The 18812-nt window shown below is 42.6% G+C and overlaps 1 protein-coding gene and 1 long non-coding RNA gene across 8 annotated transcripts in view; both read right to left on the bottom strand.

Annotated features, from left to right (window-relative positions):
- Nucleotides 1–2902, bottom strand: part of LOC133281465 (uncharacterized) — a 71598-nt gene extending 68696 nt beyond the window's left edge. For all 4 annotated transcript variants that reach the window (XR_009747528.1, XR_009747526.1, XR_009747527.1 and 1 more), the window contains exon 1: nt 2792–2902. This is a non-coding gene — a long non-coding RNA (uncharacterized LOC133281465). The remainder of the gene's footprint in view (nt 1–2791) is intronic.
- Nucleotides 2903–8112: 5210 nt separating this feature from the next.
- RABGAP1 (RAB GTPase activating protein 1) overlaps nt 8113–18812 on the bottom strand; it is a 68905-nt gene continuing 58205 nt past the window's right edge. For all 4 annotated transcript variants that reach the window (XM_061476526.1, XM_061476525.1, XM_061476527.1 and 1 more), the window contains 7 exons: nt 16488–16580; nt 15597–15707; nt 12755–12859; nt 12186–12269; nt 11384–11455; nt 10652–10849; nt 8113–9845 (listed from right to left, as the gene is read on the bottom strand). In XM_061476526.1, coding sequence (XP_061332510.1) covers nt 9723–9845; nt 10652–10849; nt 11384–11455; nt 12186–12269; nt 12755–12859; nt 15597–15707; nt 16488–16580 — 786 coding nt within the window. In that variant the 3' untranslated portion in view covers nt 8113–9722. The remainder of the gene's footprint in view (nt 9846–10651; nt 10850–11383; nt 11456–12185; nt 12270–12754; nt 12860–15596; nt 15708–16487; nt 16581–18812) is intronic.

Raw genomic sequence — 18812 nt, 5'->3', positions numbered from 1 at the left:
CAGACCTCATTCCAGGCAATTCCATTTCATCTTGGCAAGAGCACAGGCAGAGCCCTGCCTGCACCCTTCCTGGCTGAGGGGTGGGATCTTCCCTACACAACAGCTTAGCACTTTGAGTTGGAAGCGATAAACCATTGCAGTGATGCCATGGTTACAAAAAAGGGTCTGTCCCTCGCACCTCTGGCTGACCTGTACAGAAAGAGCACTATCACAGATTCCTTGTCATTAGTCCAATCATTTGTTCTGTAAATTTTGTTCTACATATAGCTGAGGGTAATAACCACAAAGCTCCTTAAGGGAGGCATCTGCTTTGAAGCATCTGATAGAAGCACAATGGAACTGGTCTGCCAAGACCGTGATGCATGTTCAAGCAGCTATCTCAGGATATTTTATACTCTACTTAATTTCTCACCCTGCTTGCTATGTACAAAAGGCACATGGACTATTCAGACTTGTCTGGGACAATGAGCTGGCTTATTTTAATACTGGAACAAATTAAAAATCACACAGCCAATGCAAAAGACAACTCCCTCCCTTGCAAAAAATAACTAAATTAAAAACCCCAAAGAAACCAGTACAGCCAGATGAGCATATCCCAGATCAGAAACACGCAGCAGTGTCAGGTGAAAGATGACAAACAAACTAAATTCAAGTACACTAAATTATTCTCACTGATTACAAATGAATGAAGCCATGCACATAATTTAGAACTTCCCAGTTATGCTACTTTTACTGGACTCCTCACTCTGTCCTAACCACAGAAGGGAGCAGCACCTGTAACTGACCTTCACCGATCAGAGCAGGCTGTTGTGCTGCTTGTGGATTCTAAAAACAGCCAGTTACTGTAATGCTGAGACTGAAGGCACCCAGGAGCTCCACGGTTTGCTCTTTGTGTCTGTGCTAGCAGCAGACATCTCATCCATAATTCATAGGTCTGGCACAGGATTCCAGAGCTCTTCTAGCATGCTGGGTCTTCTACCACACCATGCAAAAAACACCTTAGGGAGACTCAGTTATATCTTAGAAATGCCACCCCTTCCCCACCATACTGGATGAGATCTTGTTCCACAAGTGATTCTTAATGGGATTATGCAGCAGCAGCCCCACCATGCCCTGGGTAGGTGGAGAGCTCAAATACAGAGTACACAACTGTAACAAGCCTTCATTCTCCGCCTCTTTCTAATCCACTCACAAGTATTAAATTACCATAAAACCATTTCTTTAAACTAGCATAAGCCTTCAGGGCACGGAAGCCATTAAGCCACTTCCCTCTTTTCCTGTCAGCCAAGAACAGTGCCAAAACCACAGTGGTTTTCTGTGGTATTCTTAAAAGAACTGATAAAACCCCTCTGCTCACATCATGAAAGATGACAGTGGCACAGCACGCAGTCTCATGTCAGCAAGTATTTTACTACCTTTTCTCAGGCACAGAAATTGAATGGAATCTGCAGGGCAGTGAGATAAACTGGCCAGACAGATTAGAAAACCCCATCAGGAGTCATTCGAGTGTCACCTCCCAACATTCATTTATGACTGTGGCTCCAAGGCTACCCTTTACCCTGGATCACACAGGCACCTCTATGCATTAACAGATGCTCACAGCAGGGAGTTTAAACACACAGCTTTTATGTATTCATGGTATACTCTGACTGTACACCCTGCACGATGAGGGTTTCTGCTCATATCTGGCAGTCTGCAAATCTCATAACTTCCACACTTTATGGAGTCTGAGTCTGGAATGGCTGTGATTGCATCTGAAGCACTGCAGAAACTTCCTAAAAATCATTACTTCTGTCACACAGGCTATTGACCACGGTGAACCTCTGCAACATGATAACTAGAACAGTGTGCTCACTTCTATAAAACAACCTGTGTTCTGAATAGTCATCCCCTCCAGAGAGAGCCATGTATAGATTTAAGCTGCACAGTGAAGGCCCACAAGGTGAAACCATGGTATAGCAAAAGAAAAACTGTCACATCACCCCCAACTGTCACTAAAGTCAATAAAGCTGATAAAAACCACTTCTGCCCTAACATTTTAAGTAACCCACAGTTTTCATATTCTGAGAAACTTTTCACTATTATGTGATGAACTTTTGCTATAAAGTTTGCTACAGATCATATCTTAACAAGTATTAGAAAAGCAAGAGAGTAACTCAAAGACTTACAAGTACTCTCAACCAAGTTCAAGATGTATTATAAAAACATCCCACAGATTTACTTCCAGCATGTTTTGTTTTACTACACATGCTTGAATTTTACTATACTTCCTCCTAGCAGATCTTTTCTGTACAAGAACAAAACACAACTTTCAGAGAAGACTCATAACAGAATTACATGGAATGCTCTAGTCAGGTAACTACGTGTTTAAGCAGTTTTATTGCTGGTCTGAACTAAACGCTGCTCAATTTGTAAGAAGAATATTCTAAGGCACTACCAGGTGCTCTGCTGGCAAGCCAGTGCAAGCCATTATTCTGAAAGCCCATGGCAACTGGCACCCGAGGGCAAACACCTCTGATGTCGGCACTGCAGCGTCAAGACAGCATCAATCCGGAATGCTGGTATATGCTCCTCCTTCTCCCATCCCAAAGCAAAGGAAAATCATAAACCACAAAATAAATAGTGAGGCATATCTGGAAGACACAGTTCATTGTGTCATGTGTCACCCACATCTAGTTCAGAGTACTTTTTAGTACAGAGCTTATGGCACACCCTTCTCTTAGAAAAAACTCAACTGGCAATAGTTTATCTCCAAGAAAAACCCACTCAGCAGCTTTTCTACATCACCTACCTACAGAAAATCAAGCTCACAACAGAGTTACCACAAAACCTTTTCATTATAAAAAGTGCAAAGCAGCATTAAAGTACCAGAGTTGTCTACAGCAAAAGGAAGAGTCATAACAATAGAGCTACAGGATGTCTTTACTGCAAAACCATTTTAAGATGCTCCAGTTAATCCCACTGGACTAAGTAGAGCCTAAAGCGTAAAACTTTACTACTCCGCCCCTACCGCTGCAAACTAAGGATGTGACTCCAGAGCAACTGACCCTCAGGCTGGCTGCAGACCTGCCCCTCTCACACGAGCACTGGTACACACAGACAGATATCACTAGAAGCCAGTGACAATGTTCACCTGGGAGAGGACTGACCTCTTAGTGCAGCCTGATCATTAGATCAGTTCTACCACACTGTAAATCTGCACCTAATACAACAGAATATACTCATCAGAGTGTGCTTTTTAGCAAAACTGGAGGCTTAGGCCTCGTAGAGTTAATCATTAGACAAGCAGAAACTCAGCACACATTCAAGTGTCCTGAGGCAAAAAATACCAAAGTACAACATGCACCTGCATGAAATGCACCTGCAAACGTTTTCTTTCTTTACCTCCACTCCAGAATATGTAGAATTAATATGACATGCCAAGCAGACTCAATAATACATGTAGGAAGAATAAGACAGAACAAAAAGAATTATCTTGAAATCTGCATTTCTGGCTAGATGCTATCTGGCATCCTGACAGAGTCTGTCTTTATTAATTCATTGCTTGAATTACCTAATTGCTGAATTTTATTAAAATAGATTTTAGCTCTCTCAAAGTATAGAGAGCACTTAATTTACCATTAAAAGATCATTCAACAAAGATGATTTCTGTTAAGAACCCTGCTATTTAACATCGCTCTTTAAACATCTTGCAGGGTCCAGGACTTTTACAGTGCCATCTGCAGCAACTCCATCCATGCCAATTTAGGCCAAACTCTTTAATATAATTACTCAGTCAAAAATGCAAGACATTTCTCAAAATTGGGTAGAAAACTGCTCCTGGAATCCTGAGGGGGAGGTCAGATAACTCATTATCTCCTCATTATCTGAAGATAACTCCTTATCTTCAGGAGCAGAAATCTGAAAAGTTCTATTTACAGTACTTTTCACCTTATGTAAATACATTTGTATGCATTTCATATGTAAACACATAAACTATAATAGTTTTTTTTTTTTGTCCAGTAGCTCCATTAGTACACAAATAGCTTCCTTTTACGCATCTACACAAGCATTACACCTCAGTGAGTCTAAGATTTATGGAAGCAGATTTTGTTTCATTACTGGAGCTTCTTGTACCTCCAGCATCAGAATACAACCAATGCTCAGCAGAGCCTAGAGCAGGGAGGAGGAAGGAACGGACTGCCCTAACCTGCTCAGCAGTTAGTGACCTGATCGGCCTCTTGTTGTGCAGGGTCTCCATGGGGTGAAAGGTACAAGGCAGCCATGCATCACATTACAGAATAGACTGTTCAAGTGCACAGTGCTTTATGAGTTCTCACATCCTATTTCAAAGCTTTCCACTTCAGGAGGCCTCAATTCACCTCTCAGCAAAGCTGGCGCAAGAAAGGCACAAACCTATCTGTATCTGTAACAAGCTGGCGTGAAAATTACCCACTAGAGTAACAGGTACTGATGCTACACAGGAGGAGCACTTGCCACCTTCCTCAACCTGAGGGGCCTACACTGTTGTCTCCAAAGGGCAAAAGAGAGACTATTTAAATGCCATGGAAACTGTCAGGAAATTGACATCTCCACAAAGGCAACACACTACCAAGTTCAGCAGAGGTTTTCCTCATTATCAACCTCCAGCAATTAACATTTTCTTCTGAGCATTTCAGCGCTCTCCAGACAGCAGCACACAGCAGTGCAGATGCCCGCTGAGGGGATCCCACACAGGTGCCATGGGGGAACCGCCACACTGAACCCTTCTGCTCCCCTCTAAAAACAAGATCAGGGGTGGCTCAGCAGCCGGCACCACCCGCCTCCCCACAGCCCTTTTCCCTCAGCGCCGCGCCCTCACCGATGCGTCCCGTCGCGCCTCGCCTTCCACGAAGCGTCCAGTAAACAAAATGGCGCCGCGGAGAGGCTGTCGCGAGCGACGCCTAAAGCCCGCCGCGCGAGGCGTCATCTCTCATAGGTTACTCCTGCTGTCAATCAGCACGCCAGCCTATCAGAGAGCTCGGGGCCTCCGGCTCCGCCCTCCACGCCTCAGAGAGGCGGCAGCTGTGAGACGGCTGCGGGCCGAGTGCCCTGTGGCGTGAAGAGAGATACCGGGGCTGGGTGCTGGGAGCACGGCACCTCCTCAGCTACATCAGCCGCAGTGACCGCATGTTAAACCTCAAAGCCAGCTGAGTTCCGTTCATCTCGTGTTCACCGAGGACTTAAAACGTGTCAGAAAACACTTGACTTTCAGTGTCACGCCCACTAACATGGTTTCTTAACAGGGGCAGGCATGCTCGTCTGGCAGTCGAGGCTTTTCCTTGCCGTTGCTGTAAAAGGACTGCAGCTGCGCGGCCAGATTAACCTAAAGGAAAAGCCGTCAGGACAGGATTATGCTTGTCCCATTTCATTAGCATGCAGAAAACACAGCACAATCAAATCCTCATTCCTCAGAGTCATTATGGACACAGCAGTAAATTCTTAGCAGGATTTGAAGGGGTTTGTATGCAGAGGCCTGGACTGGTAACACACAAGGAATAATCCTGCACAATTAAAAAAGTGGTGGTGGGGGGGAATATAGAGGAAAAAATTTAATAGAAAACAATCCTTGCTGTGCACACATACACCACATTTTAGTTATTTTTTATTAAGAAGGACCTTCAGTTTAGGTGCTTGCCTTGCATTAGGCTCCTTGTTTGACGGGTAAGCCACTGAGGGCTGAAAACCTTGCTGGATTAAGCTCTTACGTTAGGCACCTCTGAAGTGTCTAAAGTTAGGCAGGATGAACGCGAGCCAAGCTGTTGAACAGATGGAGATGAAATCCTCCTCTTGATAACAGGAACTTTATAGCACTGCCATGGATAAGAAGGGCAGCTAAAAAAAGTCCAGGAGGCAGTTATATAAATTCCAAGGAGGCTTTACCAGCGATGCTTCGGGGTAAAACTTTCCAATAGATCTGTGATACCCACTTCCAGCTGCAGGCCCTGAGCAGCCAAGTTCTGTGGCAAAAAGGAGATCGTAACACCAGAAATACCACCCTATGAGGCCACAGGAACTTCGTGATGCAGCACAAGCACACAAAGCATTAGGAAGCTGGAGCCTGGAGCACATGAGACTGAACACTCGGCATCAGCAGAGTGGCACTTGTACTGAGTTCAATGCACAAAGCCAGCTGAGAGGCATCTCTGAACAGAAAGGAAGGTGATTGATGAGCAGCAAATAACCATCCTATCAATGCTAGAAATGCTCCCAGATACACTCAGTCCTTCTTGCTTACAGATCTGTAAAATACTGGTGCTTATAGCAGCACAGACTCAAAGTCTTTTTTCTCTTTTACCTTACTTAGTCTTGCACACCTGCAAATTCGTCCTCCTCATCACAGAAATGACCTGCTTCCTTGTGCTTCCCACGTAACTGAGTTTCAAAAGATGTGTCTCTCAGCACAGGATTCCTTTTCCTTAATTAGCTGTGGATATTTCAGATGGAGACAGATGTGAAATACATTGGTAATATTTATTTTTGAGCATCAAAATCCTTCAAGTAGAGCTCTCAAATAATCCATAACGACTGGAAAGGGACTATAAAATGTTCTGTATAAAATGCTGTGCAGCAGTTAGCTTCTCATATGTATATTCCATGTCTACACTAAAATGAGTATATGCTGCATGCAATTTTGAGGTGATGCTTACTTAGAGAGTGGAAGAGATATGAACAATAAAGCAACTTTTCTCCTCCCTTTAAGTACCTCAGTTTTGAAGGAAAGAGGGAAGTTATGAAGACAGGCTGAGGAAGTTGGGGCTGTTCAGCCTGCAGAAGAGAAGGCTGCATGGAGACCTCAGAGCAGCCTTCCAGTATCTGAAGGGGGCCTATAGGGATGCTGGGGAGGGACTCTTCATTAGAGACTGTAGTGACAGGACAAGGGGTAACGGGTTAAAACTTAAACAGGGGAAGTTTAGATTGGATATAAGGAGGAAATTCTTTCCTGTTAGGGTGGTGAGGCACTGGAATGGGTTGCCCAGGGAGGTTGTGAATGCTCCATCCCTGGCAGTGTTCAAGACCAGGTTGGACGAGGCCTTGGGTGATATGGTTTAGCGTGAGGTGTCCCTGCCCATGGCAGGGGGCTTGGAACTAGATGATCTTAAGGTCCTTTCATATTCTAAATAGTGTAATAGTGAACTTAGAATCATAGAATAATTAGGGTTGGAAAGGACCTTAAGATCATCTAGTTCCAAGCCCCCTGCCATGGGCAGGGACACCTCACGCTAAACCATATCACCCAAGGCCTCGTCCAGCCTGGTCTTTCCCACCCCCTCTGGGGCAGACAAGTGGATGAAGTGCTTTGGCCTTGGGTTGTTTCTTCTTCTCCCTTATTTACCTTCAAACTTTCTCCAGAAGTTGTAATTACTGAGGAACTGCAGAGCTGAAGCTACCAAGGGACGCACCTCTCTGAAAGACAAGGCAGCAGAGACTATGCACAACCTTAAAATGCCATTCACTTAGGGCAAAAGTATGGTTGGAGAAGTGACAGCGTGATAACAGCCTCCTGGAGCAGGGCTGCTTAAAGTCACCTTTGTCATTTTGGTGACAAAACCACATTTTTACTTCTTGTTATCTCTGCAGAACACAGGCAGGCATGGGAGCCTGTGCCGCACTGACCCAGTTAGTGCAGCCGCCCCATTGCACCGCTCAACCCCCGGTTCAGCTCTGACTACAGAATCATAGTGAAGATGACGTGAATGACACTTGACCCCACAGGATTTGCTACTGATGATGATAAGCAGAGCTAGCCTACATTTGTTTTGCAGATCCAAGCAGAATTTGGAGGGCCATGGGAAAAGGATGTTCTAAATTGGACATTTTTGAGGAATACTGAGTCACAGGCTCAAGCTGCACAAGGTCATTTCTGCAGTTTCTTCTTTTTTTCTCCCCCCCAAACCAAACCCTTATTACATAAGCAGTGTTGGCAACACTGAGAATATGCAGACTATTTTAGCAAAGCCCTTTGCAGCATGACTATAGTTTCAAGTCTGAAGAAGCCTGCAGATGCTACTGCTTCTACTTGAAGAAGAGAATTAGTTTTATATTGCAAAATATTTAATGAGTTTCCTGTTAAAATGAAAAGAAACAACAAAATAGTTATACAATTTTACTAGTTTATATTTCAATTCATAAAGTATACACACTGCAACTATGCTACCACAATGTCCACGCATCTAATATTGATGGAGTTACAGTAATTCTTTTTTTTTGGTATTAAACAATAGAGATAATGTATGGAGTTAAGGAAAAAAGCTTGGACATAGCATGTTCTATTCTGTAGTTACAGAGTACATTAGCTAGCATTAGTACAGTAAACAAGAAAAAGGTAGAAATACAAAATAAACCAAATATCTTTATATACAAACCAGTGCCTCTTATTGTTACCAGCTTATACTCACACTGCACACAAAATTTATCCACTGATGCAATAGATACTTCAGCATAACACAAACCATCATAAATTAAAAAAATTACAAGGTGCAAAACTCCATTCTACAGCTTTCTGGTGAGAACTCAATACAATCCAATGAGTAAGAAATCCAAGCACGTTTAGCACCTATTAGTGCAACTGCAGCGAGTGTGAAGAATGACCTACACAACCTTGGAACATGTTACCAGGGAAGCGAGTTGGACAGCTAGAGATGCTCGCAGCTACACTCACGCAGTGATTTTTGCCTCATATATATCTCAGTTTATTGTTTCTTTGTCCCATTCATACCTATGTGCAAAACTAAATCCTGGAAGCTTTCTCAGAGCTTCGCAGAAGGCCTGCTACAGCCAGGTAAAAACAAACAAACAAAGAACAAAAAACCTGACAAAAAACAAACAAAAAGACTCAATTCAATGTCAGACCATCCACATAATCAGTACTTTTTAGCAGTCCTGGTGTTGGGGATTGTAACGCTTGTTGATATGTGGATCAAACAATATGACACAGAAGTGAAACGGAAATCTGCCAAGAATTCAGATTATTCTTGTGTAGCACTTAGACATGTCTCCCAGCCTCAGGTTGTGAATTTGTTTGGCAGCCCATGCCAAAAAAGCCCAGAGTTGCATAGAATTGATAAGTAACAGAAAGAAATGCCAAACACAGAGAGATGGATGCTGCTTCTACTAAAACAAAGTGGGGTTGCTCGACAGGAATGCTGAAATCATCCCCATTCATAAAGCAAAACATGTCACCTCCTACTCTCCATATCCTACCTCTGGGGACTGCTTTCTGGCACTGATGTAGTTCTTGCTAAAGTTGGCTCTTTTTTGGTCTTTTTTTTTCCTTTTTTCCTTTTTTTTATTTTTTTTCTCTTTTTACTTTGTTAGTGACACTTTTCCTTTCAAATAAAATATTAAAAAAGGTTATAACTGTAAAAAAACCTATCATATGTAAACTTAACAGTTAGGGTTTGGTAAGTTCTCGTACCTAGTCTGTGAAAAGCCTCCAGCCAGACCGCAGAATGGAGTGTTTCTCTGAAGAACTTCAATCTAGCTACATCACCTGTTAAATATCAGTAGTATGAAGAGCCCATGTCTAGCAATAAAACCTTTCGTGTTTCCATCCTCTTTCTCACTGACCTACTGAAATCCCGACATGCTGTGTTTGTATTTTATTTACATTCTGGTCCTCTCATGTCACAGAATTAAACATCTGGCCAAGGAAGGCAACAAAAGGTGTTGTGTTAAGAAGGTGTGTTTGACAGAACTGCTTTTCAACAAGTCTCTTTTCCTTGGACTCCAGTCACTGTTTTTATAGAGCTTATTGTTCTGTTGAACCATGTTTTCTTCGCAGCTTGTACTTCATTCAATGCCAGACCCAAATGGTGCTCCAAATCCTGCAAACAGAAGAGCCATTTCAGTAATTTGTGGTGCATTCACAGCATAAGGTTGTATGAGTTAAACTTAGAAGGCTCTAGAACATCTACAATCTGTTGGCCACTTTAGAAGCTAAATAAGTCTTACACAATGAAGCACAACAAACCGATGAGGGGAAAAAAACCCAACCCTCTGAAGAGCAAACCAAGATGTGTGTCATTGCCCTTGGTGAAACACTCAGCTTTCCTCACTACATCCAAACCCTTTAATTCTTTCCTGTCTAAAAGGAGCTATTCCCACAGGAAGTGGACTTTCCACAAACTAATTTTTACCTTTCTTGTGAACAAGCAGCACTGACATGCCAGTTTTAGGCTGAAAGAACCAACAATGTTGTCATATTTTACACAAATACCTCAAATACCTGGAGAGCTTACCACTCATGTTTTCAGAAACATGTCTAACATCTGTGACATGTTACTTCTCCATTTAACACTGACTGCGAGATAAAGAAATGCATGATTCAGTACTTTGTCAGAGCTTGGATTTCTTCCAAGAAGTTGCAGAAGATCAGTCAGTAAGTGCTGCACTGCAGCCAGGCAGATGTCTGGAAGCTGTAGTAGCTGGTAAATACAGCTCATGCAATTTCAATTATTTTGTCTGCATACACAAAGTTTCAGATCCAGTGTTTGGTTAAATAACCCATACAGGAAATAGCAGGTTACAGCTTCAACCAACAGGCTCTGTTCCAATCCCTCTACAACAGACAAGTTTTTCTAGGAAGGCAGACATCCCCTGCAGACTACAAAATGAACCTCTGGAGCATTACCTGTATTTTACATTCCGCCTCCACAAGCTGCAACTTGGTCTGGGCCAGCTCAAGTTCCATTTCCCTCAGCTGGTTTTTCAGTGTTTCCTTCTCCTCATCTGTGTCCTCGTCTGAACCGTCCTTGGCAGAACTGGCAACCTTCACCCGGCCCTCCTTGTTGAAGAACTCGCGGCAGTGCTCGCAGTCATCCACTTTTTGCTAAAGCAAACAGCTGATTGTGAGCGCCTGCATTGAAGTGCTGGTGCTAGGATCAAAGCCTTGTCCTGCCTCTGCTCTGGAAGAGCAGCACAACACACGAGGGACCACTGATGACTTGCAAACTCAGGAACTTCTGGGCCAGTACAGTCAAGCAGGAACTCCTGGACCCCCAGATTGACGGGCTCTGGGAACACTGCTGTGTTGTTGGTAACACTCTATTGCTACAATAACGGGCTCTGTACTACCTATGTGTTACTTCATGGTAAAAGACAGTCACAGAGAAATCTCCTTCAGATAAAAAAGACCCCTCAAAAAATTAAGTTACTGTTGCCCCGCATCGACATTAGTATGTAGCCAGTACAACATGGGAGAGAGCGGACGGTTACTCATCTCTTCTCCAAGGCACCACCCCTCAAGTCACAAAGGAACTCTCTTTCAACTCTCATTTTAGTAATGAAATAAACTTTGTGCTCACTGTTACAATGTTACTAAGAGATTTAAACATTGTAACTGTGGCTCTATCTGGTCTCTTACCCGTATTTTCTCAATTTCAGCTTTATTTGCTGTTTGCTGCTTTTCCAGTCGTTCACTCAGCTGGGAACAAATCTGACAAGCAAAATCATGTTACCACACCATTTATAAATGTAAATTCCCTCCCAAATGAATGCTAAAGCACAGCTAAATGCTACAGGAATATTAACATAGACAGTCTGAGGGCTCTTAGAAAGCCAGGAAAATTGGGATGCTGCATTACGTTGCCTCATTGTACATATTCTCATTCTCTACATATTCTTCTATGCCCACAGAAAAAGGTGCAGTTTCAACACAAATTATTAGCAGTTTAGCCTTGCTTAAAGGAGCCAGAAAAGACTCTTTCTGTTGCCTTTGGGGTAGAATAACGAGGCAAAGACAGCCAGAATAGAAAAAAAACCACAGTTCATTCCTCGAGACCTGTGTGATGCAGACTTCAGAATGTTCTGAAGGTTACAGGCCCACTAAAAAGATAGATGAATTTGCTCCCATGATACCTAATGCTTGAATTCCAAAGCAAAAATCTTTGACAGCAAAAAGGCATCTTTTTATTTCCTAAGTGCAGTTATTATCTGATTGAAGGAAGGAAGCTGGAACACTGTTTTGGTGAATGAGGTGAACCTTTCATGTACACCAGCCCATTTGAACAATGATGACCTACAAATACATCGGGGCGAAGAGAACAAGCTTCCCACTTAAAGTAGCTAAAATGTCTCCTCGAATGCATGACACAGAAATCTCCTAAAATACCTGAGAAAATCTCACAATTTGGTAGCGAACCACATCATCATTAGGTTGGACTTACCTGTTTGTAGTCACCAATGATAGAACTGTTTTTTTTGATCTCTGACTCAGCCTTATCGAGTTCCCTACGACACATTTCCTTCAGCTGGGAAATGAAAAAAATAAAGGAAAATGTTTATATATTTGTAAAATACATAAATTTAAAAAATACCCAGGTGGTATTTAACTCCTCCTTAACCTCACTGCTGTACCTCTACCCGAGGTAACAATGGTCTTGCTCAGCTCCATGCAGGCAAGGAAAAGCTTAACTTAGGTGGCCATCACTATTAGAAACGGTGACTAGCTTAGAGAAGAAGGTATAAAAGAAGAGTGCTGACAGCCAAAGTCCTGTTCTGCCTCTTTGTGCAGAAATCTCTGGCACAGTTTGTGCTTTCGTGATTTCAAGTTAAAAATTCACTGCCCTATGAAGCACCTTGCAGGAAGGTGAAGAATCCTGCTTTGGTGACATCCTTTACACTACAGAAGAGGGACAAACATGGCTTAGAACGCTAAGCCCTTCCCACACTTGTTATTTCATTCTTATAAATGTGTACTGCACAGAAACGTGAAAATGACAGCAATGCCCCTGACCTGAGCTGATTCTTCTTCCAGGCGCCTCTTTTCTTCTTCTGCATCAATCAGCTTCTGTTTGGTCATTAGCAGTTCCTTATTCAGAGCATCTGCCTTTTCCTCCGCCTGAAACGAAGAGCGGAGTACAGCACTGAGAGGGGCACTTGCTGTACCAAAGCTGCTGTGCGGCCACCGGCTCAGGCTGCAGTAGGGCACAGCCAAGACTGCAGCTCTTTCATTCTTATTAAGGGCCTGTTCATTGTTATTAATAACAATAAAACATTATTCTTAACATTCTTTTTCTAAAACTTACCGTCTGCAATGGCAAAGCAGCACCAAATCAGAACTAACAGAATTCTACCACTACATTCCAGTGCTCCAAAACTCCTTGAATTCCGTGCTTAGAGTTAGCAAAACTGGAGTAGGGATTGCTCCAAAGAAATCCAATAACAGAAAGAAGTTTTTCTCATCCAGACTGGAAGTTGACCAACACATTTGGAAGACAAGTCACAGAACAGCTCCCAATGTGCAAGATCCAGAAAAGACTAGAGCCAGCTTAGACCCAAGTTCGATTTGCAGACATTCAGCCTTGCAATGAAAACAGGATTAACGAAAAATAGAACATTAAAAAAAGCCTCCAGAAATCTGTGACACCTACCAATGGATGTGATACCATCTTTGTTGTATCACCCAGGAAATACTGAATGAAAAAGCTTAGCTGCCAGAGCAAACGGAAGAGTCAGACCCCTCTCTCCTTTCCTCCTTAAAGAGATGTCTCACCAGAAACCACACAATCCTTTTGTACTGGAGGTTTTTTATAGAATAAAGGTGTATTGTTGAAAAATCTCAGGCTCCTTATAAAATGAAAACTCTCTCTGCAAAGTTGAGACACTTTTCCTGTCTTATACACAGCAATGCAGTACTTCCCAATAGGTGTATGAATTCTACATAAAAATAGATCAATAACTCAACTGCTATATAAAATCTTCAGAAAGCAGCTGTACCAATTCCCTTCAAAGGGAAGAAAATCAAAAAGTGGATTTTAGTCCCTTAAAGTCCTGCTGATCTTTTAAAACAGATGGCAAAGGCAAAGAGAACATCTTTTCATTATACACTGGTTTTAAGCTGTTTTAAAGAAAACTGGGATGTGGGAGTCCAACAACAGGAGGAAAATGAAGCCTATTTTCTGGTCTAGTGCAAAGGATATTAAGGAAATTATTTTATTTCAAAATGCTTTGCTTTGATCTGTTAGGTTGCAAGATTTCAGACACGCCATGCAGGTATTAGAAAAGGTGAATTAAACAATGAATGCCCTTTGGTACTTTTCTTTCAGAACATCTGGCTTGCAGAACGAAACTTATCAGTTCACGATCCAATTAGACGAATGAATCAGAGTCCTAAAGTAGATCAAACCTACCTATGTACTCCTGGGGGATAACCCAAATGCTGCCCGCATCATTGACCATCTTTGAAGGCATGACTATTATACATCCAATGAAGCATCTCAAAGATTTGGCTTAATTTCGTTCCTCTCCCACCTCTCCATTTAAACAAATGGATGTAAAAGCATAACTGTGTCTCATACAGCAGCCACAAACAACAGTTAACAGCTGATACTAAAAGCTGCTTTGGTACATGTTTTTGCAGGAGTTCACCCCATGAGTGCAACTGCTGGGCAGCTGCATACCCTTCTAGATATATCTTCAATGAAGTGAGCAAGCATAGGTAACAGGATATGAACATAGCCAATGCACTGTGAAACACTGCTTCTAGAGCATACTTCTGTGATTCACAGATTTGAACACTAAAGAGCAGTAGATGTAATAAACTTGAAAGTCATAAACCAAATCTCATTAAGAACAACATTCACCCACTGGCGTCAACATGTACTATGAGTATTTTTCCAACAGCAAGGTTCCAGGAGGCCATGGGAAACCTGAAATCCTCTGAAGCAGATAAGCTGAAACATTTTAAAGCCTGTCAACTCCTGCACTGTATGATTTCAAAAAGTCATTTTCCTTTGAGATTTCAGAAATGCACTTATCTTGGTACAGAACAAGAACGGCAAAACATGAGCACTTGAACTCTTCCTCTCCTCAAGCAGACAGACTAAATGGGTTCTACCCTACCACGGGCACTGAAAATGCCAGATATGTCTGTCTCTGCACGTCCTGTTAAAAAAAAGCATATCATAATACAATCTCCCAAACATAAGTATGCAAAGAAGGGAATGGGACAGCAAGCTTAGTAATAAAAAATCCTATAACACAAAGCAAACCCAAAGTTTCCTCCTGAGAGCTCTACTGATCTGGGAAACAACCCAGGATGATGAGTTCACATGGGCAGATTTCAACAAGCCAAATGGAAACCACAACAACATTTTCAGAGTTGCCTAAGGTTATCTGAGAACCTGATTCCACTGAGAGCCACACAGACTCAGGCTTTCAAGTTTATGAGGCACTTTGCAAAAGCCTGTCTGCTGTGAAATCTTATTCCTAAGAATACCAGTGGAAGGAAAACAGAAAACAGCATCCATGTTATTAACTCTGCGACAATTCAAAGATTTGACTTGGCTCCTGCTAGACCTCCTTTTAATGTACACAGAGAAGGAAGCAACTACTCAAGGAGAGGCTCAGAACCACTCCTCTGCCTCAAATTAATTCGAATGCTTTTCAGAGTAACTAGTATTTCAGTCACCAGTCCTGTTTGCCATGGACATCAGTCTGCAATGAGGACATGGAGGAAAGAATCCTATCCCACCCAAACAAAAAATACTCTATGTATCTCCTGTCCAATGAAGCCTCCAATGAGGAATCAGCCATAGTACTTTGTCTCCACTAGGCAGAGTAAAGATGTGTCTTACATTGTCTAAATCTTTTCGCAGAGCAATCTTGCTGGTCACCAGCTCATGTGCAAGATCATCATTTTCTTGCTCAAGCCTCATGTTTGCTTCTTGTAGGCGCCGGTTCTCACGCTGTGGGAAACAAACAAACAATTATCAGGAACAAGATCTTCCCAGGTCTTTGTCTTCAAACACGATTCTTCCTGTGCCGAAGCACAAACACCTACCTTGCATCTTAAGTATGCAAGGACAAAACTAGCCAGCTATATTGGAAACATAAAATTAAAGAACATAAAGTAGTAATCCTGAGAAGAACCCATGTATAAATAACCCTGCTCAGCTACCTCCTGTTGAGCTCCAGAAAGGCTTTTGAAGGCTGCAATAGCAGAGGTATCATTCTGCCATAAATACCTTGCCAGAAGGTTCCTACAAATACTGACTTTTCTTGGCTCAAAATAGAATTTGCATGCTGGAAACAGGTGAGAGAGGAGGATCCAGGCAAATCCCCTCTATTTTCTGCCTCCTGTTAGAACTACCAGCACACTGCCAGGTAGTAAAGAAAGTTTACATAAAAGTTTTCAGCTTAAAAGATATAAATGTATGTATGTGTGTGTTACTTTGTTCCATATAGGCATAATTTTACTTATAGAACTTATTCCTGTGTTTATTTTATAAATAAAATATTTATTAATTTATATACTTACTGTAACATCATTTGAAATAAGGGGAGGAGTGAAGGCAGCATTATCATCAGCAGAAGGCAGAGTTATAATCACTTAGGCATTTTCTTTCTGTTCATGGCTTTTGCTGCAATCAGCATGGTACCCAAGTGCTAGAAATGGGCTCAAAGGAGTTCAAGTAGGAAACTTCCTGCAGGCACTGTGTGTTAAATCAGACTGCAGTAAGCCTTACCTCAAATCTTTCTATAGGATCCTCCTGTTGAGCTTGCTGCTCTCTCATGGTATGATATTCTTTCTCATATTTCTTCAGTTTCTTCTGGCTAATCTAAATTAAAGCAGCCCATTAGTTCCTGCCCAGAACATCAATAAAAGAACACAATTCACAAAGGGTTATGGGACAAGCTTTAGGCAACTCTTGCCTTCTACAAAACACAGCCAATATCCTCACTCAGTTTTCAGTATCTGACCCTTGAGAAGCTAAAAAATTCTATTGCACTCAATATCATGCCAGAAGCATTCCTTCCTCTGATCCGTTTGTGGAACACAGACAAGGTTTTGAAAGGCACCCACAGGAGCATCCTACTCGAGTTTTCCTTAGTGCTGCACAGGTATGTTTGATGCTCCAAATACCACAGTGGCTTCACAGGACAGATCACCCTGAAACCCACAAGATGTGTTTGAATTCTGAACTAGCACGATGCTGAGGTTACCTCAGCTGCTTTCTCAGCTGTAACATTTATCATCATGCAGAAGTCTTTGGTTTACTTTACATGAGTCTGCAAACGCTGAAAGGGCAAATGCAGGCTCAGCTGACATTTCTGCTAGTGTCACTCAAGCTCAGCAGAGCACAGTCCAGTCCCAGAGCTGCCAAGGTGTCTCAGCAAGCAGCAGCAACTCAGAGGCACGTATGCTCTGTCCCCTGCTGCTCCAGGAAGTCAGAGGCTGGAGTTCAGTCCTCAGCTCTGACAGACAACACTGGGAAAGTGCCTCCCTCAGGGTCCCAGTTTCCCCTTCTGTGAGAAGGGAGAGAATGGTGGTGTTGAATTTGGCATTTTGTACACACTGTTCAAGTCCTACAGGGACAGAGAACCTGTATGAGATCCCAGCCAGCACCTTTCCTGATGTCACCTGCCAACTGTGCCATATGCTACAATGGTTTGGCAGCACAGACCATGCCAACACCACTGTCGGCATTTCGCGTGCAAGCTAGTATGCATCTAAATTAAATCTCTAGTATTAAAAACTGCTCCTCGACCTTTATTATTATTTCAGTAAACCAAACCAATTACAAAGCTATGGCTATGGTCTCCTCTTTAAAAAGGCTCCAAGAAACACGTTAAACAAATTCTGCATCCATAAATGACAGGCAGAATGGAAAGCATGTTTAGTTTCTCTTATCTTTGGTTTTATCATTAACTACCTTACTTGAAAGGAACGGCACAAAACTGGTGGCCAGGCTCCCTCTAGTGAGGGCTGCACAGAAATATTCCACTCTCCTTCAGCTGACATTTACCTGGAGTCAGTCCAGCCACATCACAACTGCAGAAGTTACTCTTACTCAGCACTCCAGTATTATTTACTTACAATGAAGCCAGTAACTTGAGTAGGTTGTTTCACTGCCCTGCCCCTGCTCAAACACTGCCCAAATTACTGTACAATACACCAAATCTCAAGCTGTGTAAAGGTTAGATCTTGAGAAGGGAGGCATCCAGCCACCCGAGAGGAAAGAAAGGCAGGCACAGTACTGCATTTTCATCTTATACCTTCCCAAGTGCATGAAACCAGTTTTGCCTTTGGATACCAATAATGAGGTGATCCTGAGAAGATTTGCTACTGTCACTCATTCTGGCCACTGGAGCCCTAGAGGGAACCATGTCCTGGGGAATTCATCAAGGCCCTTGGGTTTGCGTGGTGTCAGAAAGCACAAATGAACACTCAAGTCCCACCACAGTTTTTCATGGCACGGGAAGCAGCAGCAACTCTGTTAACATTGACAGCAATGTTCAGGAGTGACTTTAAGAAGCCGGTGTTGTCTCAAGCTGATCATTTCCTGACCTCCTTTCCAGCAGAATGCTGTTGTAATCACAATGCCTTAGCCAGGCTAGTTCTCCCTTCCTATAAATGATTTATTTTGACATCAGGCCCTTTTCTGCTCGAAAACACTTCCAGATACAGAGCAGGAGATTTCTACTGACAGCAAAAGACTTGTATTTTAGGTCAAAGAAAGCAATTATATGCAGCACTCACATCAGGGCAACACGAATGGAGGTGATACAGAGAAGTCCAGTAGTGCAGTCTGGACTTTTTCCCCACTTAATCTCCCCAAAGCCACACAGCACTCAAGGAAGCAGTGGACAACCCTGCTGTGGACTGCTCAGAGGAGACTGTTTGCTTTAACTGCTTCACACAGCACTGGCAATGCGGGGAATCTGGGCAGAGTGGGAAGAGGAACACGATGCTATTTGAAAATGTGAAAGGCAAATGCACCCATTACACGTAACCCTAACCAGATCCATGTGAAACATCTGATCTGTGGCTAATGGTAAATGACTGGAGA

Source organism: Pezoporus flaviventris, unplaced genomic scaffold, assembly GCF_033815535.1.
Source record: "Pezoporus flaviventris isolate CSIRO_AGI_PZ_B2104156 unplaced genomic scaffold, CSIRO_AGI_Pfla_v1 ptg000097l, whole genome shotgun sequence".
NCBI classification, from domain to species: domain Eukaryota; kingdom Metazoa; phylum Chordata; class Aves; order Psittaciformes; family Psittacidae; genus Pezoporus; species Pezoporus flaviventris.
This window is presented reverse-complemented; position numbering and strand designations above follow the sequence as displayed.